Here is a 15995-nt window from a genome sequence, read left to right on the forward strand (position 1 = left end):
TACAGCGCTGCGGCCAGTGGCGGTCCTAGCTTGCATGACGCCCCGGGCGAACCTCACCTTCAGCCCCCTATTTTATTTTATAGCTACGTAAGCATATTATTGTACATAGTATTTTATTGTTTTTTATATATTGTATATAGTACTTTATTGTTTCTATATTTGCCCTTGTATTTTGATTGTATTTGTATTTGAATGTACCCGCTGCTCTGATAACCTAATTTCCCGTCGGGGATTAATAAAGTTATCTATCTATCTATCTATCTATCTATCTATCTATCTATCTATCTATCTATCTATCTATCTATCTGTCTGTCTGTCTATATCCATCCGTCCATCCATCCATCCATCTATCAAATTATGACTGTATATGAGACTTTCTCAGCAGCAGCAGACACACCTTTACAAAACAGAGGGCGCCCAGCTACCCGCTCCCCACACGGCAACATGACATAATTGACTTGACGTTTAAATGAGCAATACAAAAACTGGATTAAATGAATGCAAACAAATTTAAGGCAGCCGGTATGGGTCGGCACCGGGGGTGATCTGCCGAGATAAGCCCAGAGGCGGCTGCTACAGAGCCGGTTACTGTGGGCGACTGTCCGCTCTCTTTTTTTTTTTTTTTTTAGCTTAATTAGCTTAATGTGTCTCCTTTAAAAAACCTTCTAGTTTTAAGCCATGTTAGTGACGTGGCTCTTGGGATGGCAATGTTGGCCTGGTCGGTTGGTCTACGACTTTTCTACTTTTTGTTTAGCACTGTCATTTTAAGCATGTTAGCATGCTGACGTTAGCACTTAGCTCAAAGCATCACAAAGCACCTTTTTTGGGTGGATTTTTTTCACACTGCAATTCATTTCTTAATAAATAAATTTATTGCTTTTGTGTGTGTACTCTACTGTATATCTTCCCAGCGTATGTTGTGTATATTATAGTTTATGCATTAAATGATATACGTTGTAGTAAATCCAGCATGAAAGCTGTTGAATACTGCGAGATGTGACACAGCTAGATGGACTCTATCGATCTGAGATGGAAACGGGTTGTTAATCCAGTTGTAAAATGAGGAACAAAGATGAAAAAAGCTAGATTTAGATGGACATAAAAACAACTTTTCAGAAGATATTAAAACATAGGTTACGACTGCGTAAAACCGAGGCGGAGCACCTGAGGACGCGTTAATCAATAGCAGAACTCTGATCAATTTACTTACAGGAATGGCCGGCGGCGAGGATTCCTGGATGAGCTGTATAATGAGTCACGGCTCATATTGATGAAGTCTGAAAGCTGTGGTTTGATCCATCGCCTTGGGGCTCTGTGTGCTAAAACCCTCACATGTCTGCTTCAGTAGTTTTATTGATTTTACAACAGTAGACTCGGTAAGCGGATGTAAAGAAGGAGGAGACATTCAGATTATGTCTCCACCGCAGACACTGGATCTCTACCAGTTACACTTGACCTCTGACCTCTCGGAGAGATGGCATTGAACACGCTTTTTACATTTTTAAAAGCTTAACTTATAAAAATATAGGCCTTTTTGATTAATGACTATACAGTATGTCCAGATTTTGAGTGAACTGTAACACTTCTGCGTCTCACTTTCTTCTGTGTGACACAATCTGCTTTCACATGCCCAGAAATTCAACTGAACAGTTAGCTAAAAGTAATGAATTAATTGGTTGACATGGCAAACTAAAACGTAATGAACATACAGTTCATACTGCTGGCCAAAAGAAATGGATAATGAGTAAATACTGAGACAAAAATAATGGCCAAATGTTTAAGGTTTAAATAGATAGATAAAAGTAACGGATAAAGAGTTAAAATAGTTAGGAAGTGGATAAATGCTTGCTAAAAGAAATGGTTAAACCACATTAAAGTGATGGATATATGGAACCTGCTAAAGGTAATGAATACATGGAAGAAATCACCATGTATCCACTGTATCCATGTATATGTATGTATCCATGTAAGCCTCTACACTAGGTGCCATGCCATTGCTCTGAAGGCACATTATTTCAAAACCCCAATAATCCCCCCAAAAATGTCTTATTGGACCGAAAACCAGTTTGTCTAACGGCCCGTTATCCCGACGGCCATTGCTCTGAAAATAAATGCTCCGGCATCACCAACTTACGTACGTACATTTTTGTTGTATTTGTAGAAAATCTCTTAACATCTTGACAGCAATCAATCAATGAAATGCTCTGACAAAAGAAAAAAAAATCCAGTATCTGTGGCTGTCGCAGGTGTCTAATAAGCCCATCCAATCATTTCATCTGTCCCTGAATGAATTAAGCAGCAGCTGGCCCAGTAGCACATAGCACACACCTACAGCAAAGAACAGTCAATGCAGTGCCATGTAGCTCGGTACGTTTGTGACGGCTATTTTGCTTGTGAGTTTTTAGACTAAAAAAAGCACAGAGAACTTGTACAAACTAGAATGTAACACACATCTCCCAGCAGGCCAGCGAGAGGTGCAGTCAGGTGGCTCTGGAGAGAGGAGGTAGGACTTTTTTTGGTTGGATACTTTGAAAATTTTGCTTGCTTTTGCTGGTTTCTACAATCTTACCAACCCCAGCTTTAACAGATGTAACTAATATACGCATTTGAACCCAAACCTGATCTTTTCCTAAACTTTACTGAGTAGTTTTGGTTCCTAAAGCTAACCAAACTGCTGTTTCAAAACAATAACCAGGTGTTTAAACACTAAAATAAATATATTAAGGGCGAGAATGTGTATGTTCAGTTCAGTTTACATGACGTCAGTTTAAATTAGCACATTTGGATTGTGAGGTGTTGGTAAAGGTGAATATGAGTTCATCTGATAGGCCTGTAAAAAAAAAAAACAAGGTTGGGAGCCACTGTCGTATAAACTCCTCCAGCTTTGTCTTCATTCAGTGGTTCTGATTTGGATGCTTTATAAACCTTATGTGTCCAAAAGCTCTGCACGTATAAAAGCCCTCTATATTTAACAGGATTTATGTTTTCTTCTGTAAATGACGACTGAGGCTGGCTTTATGCTCCAGAAGCTCAAAACTAAAATGGCTAAAATACAATACACAATATTGCTGCTGTAATCCAGACCTGAAGGAGAGAGTCAAATAGGCTTAAAACGTGGTGGAAAAAAGTAAACAAAATGAGGAGCTTTTATCTGTTAATGCTAGCCGGAATAAGTAGTTTATGCTGTCACACACACACACACACTTTGGTTTAGGGAGCACTGATATTAATCACACCTCCAGGATTTAGACCTTTTTGGAAGCTCTCTCGCATAAAAGCTGTGGCGTGGCGTAATTCATGCATGTGGTGCTATGTGGCAAGCCAGCTGATCACCTGTGTGTGCTTTTGTGTGTGTGTTTGTGTGCACACGTGTTTGTGTGTGTGTGTGTGTGTTATTAAAGTATAAAGTGCTTATTCCTGCTCTGTCAGACACAGAGCTGCCGTTATGAAACGAGCAACTGTGTTGTTTATTCTCTAAACCTTTAAGAAGATTGGTGCCGTTTGGGCCGAGTGCGTCCATTTCTAATGTGTGTGAGTGTGTATTCGTGTGTATTATGAGTGTATTAGGCACGTGAGCTTTGCATTTTGTCATCTGCTGTAGGCTATTTATGCATACACGTGAGTGAGAAGGGGCGGGCGAGGGACATAAGAATAAATGATGAAAAAAGAGAGGGAGACAGTGGAAGGACATAAAAGAAGAAATAAGAAGTGACAGACACTTAGAGGAAATAAAACATAGAAAAACAAGGAGTGAGAAGCAAAGTGACAAAGGGAGAAAAAGCAATTAGTAGAAAAAGGGGCAGAGAGAGAGAGAGAGACATAAAGACAGAGAGGAGCACAGGAAAGAGAGAGAGAGCGAGCGAGAGAGGAAATGGACAGAGGGAGCGGAGGAGAAGAGAAAGGCTCATGCTCCAGTGGAGAGGAAGTCATGCGAGCGGCGCTGCAGCTTTCTCTTCAGGCTGAGCTGCTCCAGCCTGGACATAACAAACTGTCTTTAACAGCATCACCTGCCACCTTACACACACGCACACACACACACACACACACACACACACACACACACACACACACACACACACACACACACACACACACACACACACACACAGACTCAAAGTGCTCATTTGCTCACACTTCAGTATTCCCAAACACAAAAAACCCAGTCCGACATAAATTCACACTTGTAGAAACACTCAGGTTTGTACTTCTGTACTTGTATAGAGCCTTGACATTTTGACATAATACATAATAAAACCTTCCCAATACTTTAAGGTCATATTGATAACATTTTTATGTGGACAAATCATTTTTTTTTAAATAATACATCTACAGAGCTGTTAGAAAGGTGCAGAATAAAGTATCTCTTTTCCTTACAAACATTATTATTATTACAACTGTGAATCAATCATTTTAAATGTTTGTCGGGTCTAAAATATTTTTTTTGTTTGTCTCTCTCTAAGAATTCTGTCGGTTGGTTCCAGCTTCTAACAAGGTTTGTGAGCCAATAGCATAACAGCGTTGGTATCAGGTGGTCAGGGGCATCAGGAGTCTTGGAAGCTGCCAGTTTGTGGAAAAATAACAAGACTGGCTGCGTTAGCTTGCTAGCGTAAGTAACATTTGGGTGTCCATCCAGGTATCATCATTCCATCACAGCTGATAAACAGGGACTTGAAGCAGCGACGGTTTAAGGGTCGCTGTTGTTAGTTAAAGTTGCTTATTGGTATTCATTTTCCGCAACTTTGGTAACCCGTTGGAATGTAGCTATCCTTCCAGCATCACTGCTTAAAGCCCTGAACATGTGACTACTGCTGAGTCATCTGACCCGAGAATGAGCGCTGATTGTACCCTTTCACACCGAAGACAAAAGCTACATGTTCGTGGGTGTTGATGGGTTTTCTGTCCACTGTGAACGGGATTAACAGATGCACAAGAGGACACACACATGCATGCACTCAGCTGACACGCATATCAAACTTGCATACATGTACGCACGCACGTGGATTTACTAGTAATCGAAAGCGGAACAGAGTACACACATGGTAGCAACACGTGTGTAGTTGAACACTTGAGCGCTCTGTGTCTTTCTCGGTAGGTTTTCAGGGGAAAGTTGTTTCTAGTTTTGTGAATTCTTGTCATGGCCTGCAGATAAAAGAAACAGAGCGGAAATTTTTAGAGCAAGTAAGTTTACTTTTGGATGGGTGCTCAAGCAAAGAGCTGCAGACCAACTTTGAAGGAGTCCATTCTGAACACTGAATTCAAGGCAAGTGTTAGAAGGCTATATTTTAGTTTAAGTACTTACAATACAATACATATATACTTATATATAAATGCTGTTTTCTTTTGTTAGGGTTAGGGAAAGGCTTGGTTCGTACTATCACGAAGGATACTTGGGTAAAGACTAAGGTCAGGCTCATTTAAAGTGAGGAGAAACAGACTAGTGAGTACATTGTAACTGCTGGTGTTGCAACAGAATCTAATCCTGTTACAGAGTCAACAACATCTACATCTAAATATCTGAATCCACCTAATGCAGTCAACATTTTTGGCATGACCAGTCAAACTGTTGCATTTGACCATAACGAGAACTATCCAAGGTTTCCCAAGCCCAAGTTGACATGTTTGAATGGGTTTCTGTCAAAACCAACGATCAAAACCCCCAAAAGATTCAGTTGACTATCACAGATGACTGATACGACATGCAAATATTCATACCTGAGAGGCTGAAACCAATTATTTTTTACATTTTTGCTTGAAAATGAGTTAAACAATTAAACAATAGTCAAATTGATGATGAGCCATCTTCTATCAATTGACTAATCGTTTAATGGGGTGATCGTCTCAGCTCTAGTCACAGAATAATTCTCTCTTTGAAGGGCAGTTTTCATCCTGTATCCAGAGTTAAGAACATGCACCAAACACTCTTTTCAATCTGACATGAGGTGCTGCAAAGGAAAAGTTGGATCCAGACTTCATTGCATGAAAGATTTCTTTCAGTGTTGTTGGAACTTTTGCTCTTCAGGCATGCAGCTGCAAACTTTCCAGTCCAAATCATCATTAAACCTCACACATGACTGACAGACAGACTAACCTGTATAGTTGCTGGTGGTGCTCTGAGTTGGTGCTTCTGTCACCGCCTCTGTCACAGCCTCTGTCTGTGCCTCCTTCTGAGTCTGGGCTTCAGTCTGCAGGTCCGGCTGCAGCTGGATCATCGTGCCGGTCGAGTCCTCCAGCAGCAACGTGGCAGCCGTGCTCTGTGTGTCCTCGGGGCTCAGAGTGGAGCCACTAGCCAGGACCAGAGCACAGAGCAGGGTGCACAGCAGCATCCAGAGGTGGGTGCCTGTGCTTAGAGCGGTGGGTCCAACTTTAAGAGGCATGGGGTCAGGTAATGAAGAAGAAGACCTGGATAGGAAAGAAGAAGAAGGGATTCACAGCCTCATGGTGAGGTGCTTTGACTTGACCAGGGTCTCAGTGTGAGATGGAAAGATCCTTTGGAGAAAAGTTTCCCTCTTCTTTTCCTCTCCTCTTCTCTCACTGCCTCCTCAGTTTTCTTCTTTTTCCTTCTCGTCTGTCCTCTTCTTCACTCCCTTGGCGGAGAGAGGACAACTCCGCCTGTGTTGCCACTCATGATGCTGCTGTGCTGCAAAGAGGTGCAACAGAGAAAGAGAGGAAGTGAGGGAGTGAGTGTGTTCATGTATGTCTGTGTGTGAGAGTGTATGTTAGATCCAGCTGTAATCTGCTCTGCGCTCACTTGCTGCAGCTTCCTCTCCAGCCCTCTCCTCTCTGTCCCTCTGCTCGTTCACTCGTGCTCTCTCTGCTCACTCGGTCTGCTGCTGTCTCTCTCTCTCTCTCTCTCTGTGTGTCTCTCTCTCTCTGATCTCCAGCTGGGCTAACTGAACTGAGCTCTTGCATAACAGTAACTCATTCGCTGAGCTGTGCTGAGCTGTAACTCATGCAGCCTTAAGTCCTGATATTCCTGGTTGCTGCTCTTTCCCTCTCTGCCCCTCTCACCATGTTTTCCTTACAGTCTATTGACTGTATAGAAGGTTGAAGGTTTCACTTAGGCTTTTCCTGGAAAACCATTTATTCTGATCAATATCTGCTTTTGGATTGCTCGTTAGATCACAAGTTGGGGGTTAGATTTTGGCAAGATCTGATTTAGCATTGGTTGGTTGTTTACAACAGGTTTTTGCATGTCATGACTTTATTACTCTTGTGAAAGGGTCTATTTTAACCAAAACCATGTTTTCCAATACCTCACTTAGTATGTTTGTTCCCAAAACCTAACTTAGTACTTTTGTTCCCTAAACCAAAGCATTTAAGTTGAGTAAGTCTAGCCAACCAGAGACAGATAACTGAAAATATAAGATCTTCAGGACTTTTGGACTTTTATTTTCTAAGTTGACATGATGCTCTTGGAGCCACATGTTTCATGATGTTGTGGGGAAAAACACCAACACGAGTCGCAAAGCTATTCAGTGATGTTCCTGGAACAATATTGATTATGATGTTCTAGGCACACACACCAACACGCTGATATTGGATAGACCTTAGCTTTTGACCTCCAGTTCAGCCAACAGGCTTCGAAAGCTTGTAGCTGTAACACCCAGAATGACATTTATCTTGTTTCCATCAACGTGTCAACAATTTTTATGCAGATTTTGGCATTGGAAATGGCTAAATGTGAAAGAATGTCCTCAATTTCGCACAAATGTTTTTACACTTGAGGTGTTTTTTGCCTTTTACAAAAAAGAGTTAATGCACCTGTGTCCGCTCTGAGAGAAACAGAAGAAGAAGCTGTGTCTGCTGTTACGGATGTTCCCATAAAACGTGAACTTTAGGTAGAAAAGTTTATTCATTCCAAACGAGTTAATGGAAATGCGCCTCATTTGCATTATGTTTTTAAATTAGCTCATGGCCCAACATAAGATGGACAAGATCTCTACTATTCCTAGTCCTTCTTTGGCAGAATTTATAGTAGTGTGTTAGGAGGTTACAGCATAGCAATACTGCATTCATACACAGCCACCATAGCTGGAGGCTGTCTGAACTTATGTACACCTTTACCAAAAACTTTGTTAGTTCAATGGCTACTGGAGCGAGGGCTCCTTGTATTTTGGAATTTGCTGGTAGTAAAGAACACGTCAAACAAGTTAAAGAAAGAGTCAGTGACCTTATATATATATTTTATAGCACAAGCTCAACTCACAGATAGACATCTGCTCTGCAAGGACAACATTACTGACGAAGCTCAGACTACACCACGTTGCTCATTTGCCTTTTTCAATCAAGAACTTCGCTCTCATCCACAAAACTCTCAGGTAACACAAATGTTTTCTTGCGCTATGTCATCATTATCGGGCAGTTTTGTGTTAAATCTTGTACAGTATCTGACTATGAACTGATATAGAGATAGCCAAGGCCTTGTGGCACCAAGGTATTGTGTTTGAGACAATGGCTTGTACAAGGTGAAGTACAAGTAAGGTGGAGAATCAGCAAAAGAGTTCAGGGTGACTAATAAGTAGAAAAAATTAGCTTTTCTGGTAAATTCAACAAAAGTGTTTGAATCTCTTGTGTTTTTCATGGGGTGAAAAACGAGACTTCACAACCTGCCTACCTTCCTCTGTAGGCAGCAGAGTGTATGCACAAGCTCCCATTTGCATTGTAGCTGTACGTGTGTGTGTGCCTGCATCCTTATCTGGGCCTGTATGTGTCACAGGTAGATACTCAGGTATAATCTGATGACCCTTATAGCTCTTGTTGATAGCTCTCTAGTCAGAAAGTCCATGCAAAGACATGAATAATTGATGCATCCTGGACCAAAAATAGTAGAAAGATGGAGAGATAAAAGAAAAGGGACAGAGGTGGAGGGCGATATAAGAGTGAGAGAGGAGCAGGCCGAGTGAGCGATGACACGAGTGAGGGAGGAAAACAATCAGAGAGCGAGGGAGAGACAGCAAGAGATTGGAAAAGAAAGACAGATGAAGTGAGATCCAGCGCTTTTAGCCGGAGAAAACTGCCTTCTATCAAATGTTCGGCCAGTAAATGGGGACGCGGTGGGCTCCGCCGCCGCAAACTACATTATTTACAGCCACAGCTTTGCCAAAGTGGACACAAGAAGGGCTTCAAAGGACTGATCCAAGACTTTATTTTGAGCCATCAAATTACAGCTGCACTGGGCGAGGTTTTTATGGTAAAAATACACCCATCCTATCAGTGTAAATCAGAAGATGGGGCTTGAACAGAGAAGGTGGTTTCAGGTGTCAGTTTTTAATCGATGCTGGGAAATGAACCTGAAATGTTGGCGCAAAGTACAACACAGTGATGAGTTAGCATCTCAATTTAACACCAAATCCACCATCACCCATCATGAAGAGGAGCTGTTGTTATGTGACATCTGGGTAGAACAATGTTTATTTATTTATTTTAACACTGTGCTAATCAATATTCAGTGATGGAATGTACGTTTACTCAAGTACTGCACTTTTTAGGTACTTTTACTCGCTACATTCATTGGAAAACTTCGGTTACTAGTTACTTTGCACAGTAGCACATTTATAAATTAATTTATTTTATCTACGGATAAATAAAAAACCCACCGATTTTTATAATCACAATAAAAACAGTACACAACGATAAAAACTATGCTGAAAATTGGATCGGGTAACTGGCAAGGCCGACCCAAAGTATACATACATATTCATATATACATGTGAATATATGTATAATTTTATTTATGTACTTTTGATACAACTCTGCAGTTATCCCCAGCTCTTCAGAGCGTTTTGGCGTCTTTTAGCTCATGGCTCTGGTTTTTAAGTCCACAACGCCACTGTCATCAAACTCATCTCCTGCCACAGCGGCTCTGATAAACCCACAACCTGACCACCACCAACAGCAGACAAAGTTAGCAACTAGTAAGAATGCTCCTTAACCCGAATAATATCAGCAGATCCTACATGCCTTAATAGGAAGCTGCTACATTCGGATTAAGGCGTAATTCAGAATAATATCAAATATTTTCTGATTCGTAATAACAGTGGAAAATTAGTGTGCATGTAAACATACTGTAGTCTGTGTCTCTGAACTACAGTGTGTACTGACCTGCATTCTTCCTTCATACAATGGTGTGATTGCAATCCTATCATATCTCAGCCTGGATTTATAGCTGAGCAAAAATCAATCTGATTGGTCAGAGATGTGCCTTAATTCTGCTCTGCTTTAAGTGATATTTCATGTTTTTCCCTTTTTAAAAAATTAATTTCCTGTATGCATTACTTTGACATTCACTGCTTCGACAGCATACACGTACTTATTATGTAAAAGCCATAATACAAAGGCGGATGTTCCGTACTGCAGTTACGATGATGATGCGACTCAATGAGGCACAGGTCAGTATTATATTTCTTTTTTTATATACACTATGCGTTGAGTCAGTCCCACATCATGTTTTGTTGCATTTATCTGAACTTTTTTTTGTATTTTACTCATTTTGGCAAACTTCCTACTGTTGCAATGTCTCATTTTAACATCTGCATTCATTCAAACTCCACCACCAGATTGACTGAGACAGAGGCCAATTACCAGTATTTACTATACAGCATGCGTTAACATTAACAATTAATAGTATGTAGTGTTTTTAACTTGCTACTTGCAGCATTTTTTGCTCATCAATAAAAGATTACCACATTAATTATGCAACATACTATATGTATAACTAGTGCAAACAAATGAGGTCGTCACTGAGCAGACTATCAGCCTCGACTCTGCACTTTACATTGTGTTAAATCAGAGTGTAAATCTGCTGAGTCGCTTCGTGGCATGAAACAGGAGAACTGAGGCTCGGATGGTTGACAGAGCGAGAGTCCAACACGGGGAGGAGACACAGACAGCGGCTGCTGCTGACAGATGTCCATCACATGTTCACACTTTTAAGACAGCAGTGTTTACTCGCAGGACTTTGAGTGGATAGCACTTGTGAGAAGGATTTACGAGGATTAAGGAAGCAGCCGGGCAGATATGGACGAGACAGATGAAGCGTGTCGCTCTGCATTCTTTGTCAAACTGGAGTGTGAAACTGAGGCTTTTTTATTGTTTATCTGACAAAGAGATCCCTGCCGGAGAACAGTCAGCATAGCATATGTGATGACAAAGTCGCTGATGTTGGATCTGACAGTGTAACAACTTACTGAGAGACTGTTTGTAGTAACAATTAAAACAAGAAAATAAAAAAGGTGTAACCACAATGTCACAAAGTTATTAAAGGTATACTATCCAGGAATTATCAGTGAAACAGAGATGTTAAACATGAATCTTTTGATTGTTTCGTGGCTGTTACTTTCTGGAGCACAAATAAACCCAAATAAAGCCCACGCCTGCGGCAAAACCTGCAGGACGGTGCCACATTGCCGGATTTTATGTGAAGAAGCTTTGCTTTTCTGCCCTGGTTGTGTGTAGCTCAGCCCCACCCTCAGTCAAACGGATACACAGAGCCACAGCGCTTTATACATTGATGACACACTGAGAGCAGAAAAGAGAGAGATGTAGACAGCGATGTAACCTGGTTGCTACATTTTTACAAAGTCCTGACCTCACACCTGCCTATTGGCTGGGGGCTAGACACCCACTGCCCAAAGGTTGATGCCCAGAAGTATCCTGAACACAGCAAAGAAAATAAGAAAATACAAGCAGATTCCATTGTCTCTGTAGATGGACACCACCGCACACTTCTAGTGGGTCATAAGTGATGATGGGGAGGAACTACTTCTGTTTTAGTATGCATTGTTTTTAGGGAAATCCTGTATACCTTTAAGTTGTTTAGCTAATGTGTTTGCAAACAGGTGACTATTTGCACATTGCAACAGACACAGAGCAACATTAGTATTCATTTGGAGTTTTGTGTCTGGCAAGCCACATATGGATGTTGAATATTTTAGCTCTGTTTTGTCTCCACCAACTCCTGATTCCTAAAATATGTGGCACTTCAGCAGTTAAATGCTCACTGTGTTCTCCAGCTGGTTGCTAACTGTGTCTGCTGTTTGGTGCTCAGTTCAACTTTGGTTTGTCAGAGCTTTTTCACTGAAGACAGCTGCCTGGCCATAGACAAGGTTAATGAGCAGGATGAGAGATAACCAATGCAGTATAAAGTTGTGGGCTATAAAACCAAAGCTGACGCGCTCTGTGGAGCTGAGGGGAGCTGCAGAGTTGGGTTGGTCACAACGACAACAGCTTTCACAATACACGTGTAGCTTTAAAGAGGCACTATGTAGAAATCTGTAGCAATTTACATGTATTAATCACTTTTCTATTGGCCATATGTGAGCGGATTATAACGTGATGTGAAAAAGGAGACCTTCCCTGACTCTCTCAGTTGCTTATATATGTGACTTTATGTACGTTTTTTGAGTCCCTCGTCTCAGCAACAGCAGTCTGCTTAGATAAACTAATAACCAGCACAAAGAAGGTCCTTTAATATATAACTAAGTAGAGCTGGCTCTGTGTCTTCATCACTACAAAGGCCCTCATTAAATTCACACATTAAATATTGATTAGCGCAGCTTTAAAATAAATTCAACCTAGATATCGCATAACAGCTTTCACAGTGGGTGGTGGACTTGGTGTTAAAACTGAGCTCTGCTAACTCAAAGACTTCAGATTCACACTTCCTGCTTTTTAAGAGCGTTTTCCCAGCATCAACTAAAACCTGACCCCTGAACCGCCTTCTCTGTTGAAGCCCCATTTTGTGGGTGTATTTTTTATATTTTCTTTTACCATAAAAACCTTGCCCTAGTGCAGCTATAATTAGCTTTAAATGCAGTTCTTTCGGTGCACTTTCACAGGTGCTGCTGCTGACATATCAGCGGCAGCTCTTCACAGTTTGGAGACGGTGCAAAGGGAAGAGAACTGCCTCTCCTTTTTAGAAAATAGAGAGAAAAAAGGCAAAGTCTAACAGCCTGGGGAACAATTAACAGCTAATTTTGCATACCGCCGTCCAGAAAAAGTTCAAACGGTTTTAAGTTCTGATGTCTGGAAAAAACATGCAACGTCAGCGCTTACAAAAACACAGACAGACAGTGCTCGGATGTGAGCTTATCAGGCAGACAGAGGAAACACACAGTTGTTCTGATTTTAATGAATAATGAAGCTACATGCATGTACAGTGAAGTTATTTGATGAGTCAGAAGTCTGTCTCTGTTCACACACACACACACACACACACACACACACAGGCAGTGGCAATCTGCAGCTCTGTCACTATCAAACTAATCCCTAATGTGACATCTTCAATACTGTTATATAATAAGAAAAACACAGCACACCGCAAGCACGCACACACACACACACACATACACACACACACACACACACACACACACACACATGCAACAGTCTTGTCTCAGTCCACTCTGTTTGTGTTTACATTTGTTTTCTCTATGCTTTGCTCATACATACATGCATACACAATGTATTCTTGTATCTGCACCTTTACATATTTGCATGCGTCATACTGTGCGGTGTGTCCCCACTGTATACTCTACATAGTTTGCTTATGCATGTGTGTTTGTTTATGGTTTGTGTGTGTATGTGGAGCAGAGCAGCGTATAAAGACAATCATCAGCGCTAAGTATGGAGGCGCAGGGTCACACAGGAGAGAGGGGCCTTCCGCTAACGAGATGCTAACGAAAGGACAAGCCAGCCCCTGTCACTGGGGTTCAAGTAATCTGTGGCAGCAGCTCAGATAAAGCAGATCTGGAGGAATTCTTGTGAGGAAGCGGCGGATAACGAGGCCACGGAAAAGCTATAATTCTGTTTATTCCACTGACACTTTGATTATATTTCAGTAAAAGACTTCAGCATTTGTTACAAACCGCTTGAGAAAACCTAGCTTGCCTGGAACAGTGGACATTTTTTTTTTTACATTTTATTTGCCAAAAGTTATCTGTACTTTTATATTTGTAGCTACTGCAAACACAACGCATATCCAGTTGTGCTTTGCAGTTGGACCAATATGTTGATTCTGGTTTGCAAAGTACTTTGTGTCCATAAAACAGTGAGCTGTGGTCACAGTATCACATCACATGAATGTAGCATGTCTGCTGCTTTAGGCTGTGGCAGTCAGGGGTTTGTGCTGTATGTGCTTGATGTCTCTTTCCTGCCTCCCCCCCTTTTCCCTCACCCGTGCTTCCCAGTGTCTGTGTGTGTGTGTGTGTGTGTGTGCAGAGAGATGCACCTGACAGTCATCAGCTCATCACCTCCTGCTATATAACCCTGGTCTCTCTCACTGCTCTAGTGCCAGATTGTTCTGTCATGTTCGATTCCCCAGCGTCTCTCTGCTCAGCTGGCAGTCCCTGCTTTATAGTAATTTTGTAAATAAAATAACTGTTTGGACTGCACTTCTGTCTCCGATCTCTGCATTTGGGTCGAACTAAAACTCAGCCTTAACAAACCAGCCACTAAATCCTACACACTTTAATGATTAAAGGGGCACAATGTAGTTTTGGAGAGGAAATTTAAACTTTAATTACTGACAATATCAATGAAGTAATAATACGAACTTACGAACTCGATAACTGAATAAACAAGCTGTTCTCAGAGGAAAATAAGGTCCCAGAACACTGTTTGAAGCTAGAAAGGTGGCAGGGTCCGCCACATATAAAACTGTGTTGTCCTTTCAGGTCAGTTTGTTTATTCACTTTATTCAGTCATGAAAATGAAGAGGGTTTGTTTATTTAGTTTGTTTAGAAATTAAAAGAAAAAAAAACATTCTTCCCCAAAACTACATAGTGCACCTTTAAAGCTGCACTGGTCAACATCTGCATATTAACAGGGGATAAAATGATCATATGTGATGTGAAAGAGGTCTCTCATAGTCACAAACCCAACCGGACTTATCACTCAACCGGTGTCTTTCAGCTCCTTGTTTTGGTTTTACAACCCTTACAAACAGCTGGCAGACACAGCTACAGGGCGAGATATTCTTCTCAAGAGTTGGTGGAGACCAGAAACAAAGCTAAACTCAGCTGGCCTGCCAGCTCTTATACTATTTAATAGTTTACTACATAGTGAAACTGGTGGACACAGGCCTTAGTGAATCCTGCCCTTTTATTAATGGACACACTGTTCTCTTTACAAACTAACAAATGTCTGTCCTTGTCTCTATGGATCCTTCTCATTATGCTAACGTGTCTCCTCACTTCCCTCACTCACAGCTCGTCTCAGTGAGGACGTGAGAAAGAGAGCATCCACCTGTGTTTACTCAACACAAGCTCCTCTAAAAGCCTCTCAATGAGTGCATTTAAAGGACACTGAAGATCGCCCGTGATGGCAGTGGGGGAACGAAGATGCTACTGCCTCTCTGTCTGATCCTTGGACTTAATTCTCTGCCTTTTTGATACGTTTGCATGTTTAAACGACTTGTGACTGTTAAATCCCTGAACTGATCCTGTCTGCCTGCTTTTGTCTGCTTGTTTGGGTCCTTTCCTTGTTGCCTACTGCTACATCTAGTTGGCTGAATCACTTTTGTGACAGTTAAATTAGCATTCAGCAGTTGCGAGTCAAACAGATGTCTCACCAAAGTCCTCAGAGTCAGGTAAAAATGTCCAAATCACCTGAAATCATGTAACAGAACTATTCAGGTTCAAACTAGTTCAAGATAATCAAGGTAAAAAGTTTTCTTGAGTGATTTCATATTGCATGCTCGCCCTTTGTGATGTTTTATTTTTAGGGAAAATCTTTCACTCACTTCCAGCTGGGCCTTCTTTCTTCTCTGGACCCATCTGCTCCCAGACTCCACTCATTACTTTCAGCGTATATAACTCTGCTCTCACATCCACAACATCATCATAGCAAGAGGTAAACAGCTCTCAGGGTCTTACTGCAGCACAGTGGGGTACTGTAGATTGAAGGATCTCCACTGATTGGATTCATGTTTCTCCCTCTTAAAGTGTTTCTCTGTGAGCACCGTTAAGTTAAGTCTTTGCTATTCTGATTCCTGCTGT

General features: G+C 41.4%; 1 protein-coding gene across 1 annotated transcript in view; it reads right to left on the reverse strand.

Annotated features, from left to right (window-relative positions):
* LOC141008689 (uncharacterized) overlaps nucleotides 1-15794 on the reverse strand; it is a 30822-nt gene extending 15028 nt beyond the window's left edge. The window contains exons 1-4 of the mRNA XM_073481139.1: nucleotides 15740-15794; nucleotides 11595-11652; nucleotides 6089-6399; nucleotides 4846-4903 (exon numbers count right to left, since the gene is read on the reverse strand). Of these exons, the coding sequence (XP_073337240.1) occupies nucleotides 4846-4903; nucleotides 6089-6399; nucleotides 11595-11652; nucleotides 15740-15794 (482 nt within the window). The remainder of the gene's footprint in view (nucleotides 1-4845; nucleotides 4904-6088; nucleotides 6400-11594; nucleotides 11653-15739) is intronic.
* Nucleotides 15795-15995: the final 201 nt, after the last annotated feature.

Source organism: Pagrus major, chromosome 14 (genome assembly GCF_040436345.1).
Source record: "Pagrus major chromosome 14, Pma_NU_1.0".
NCBI classification, from domain to species: domain Eukaryota; kingdom Metazoa; phylum Chordata; class Actinopteri; order Spariformes; family Sparidae; genus Pagrus; species Pagrus major.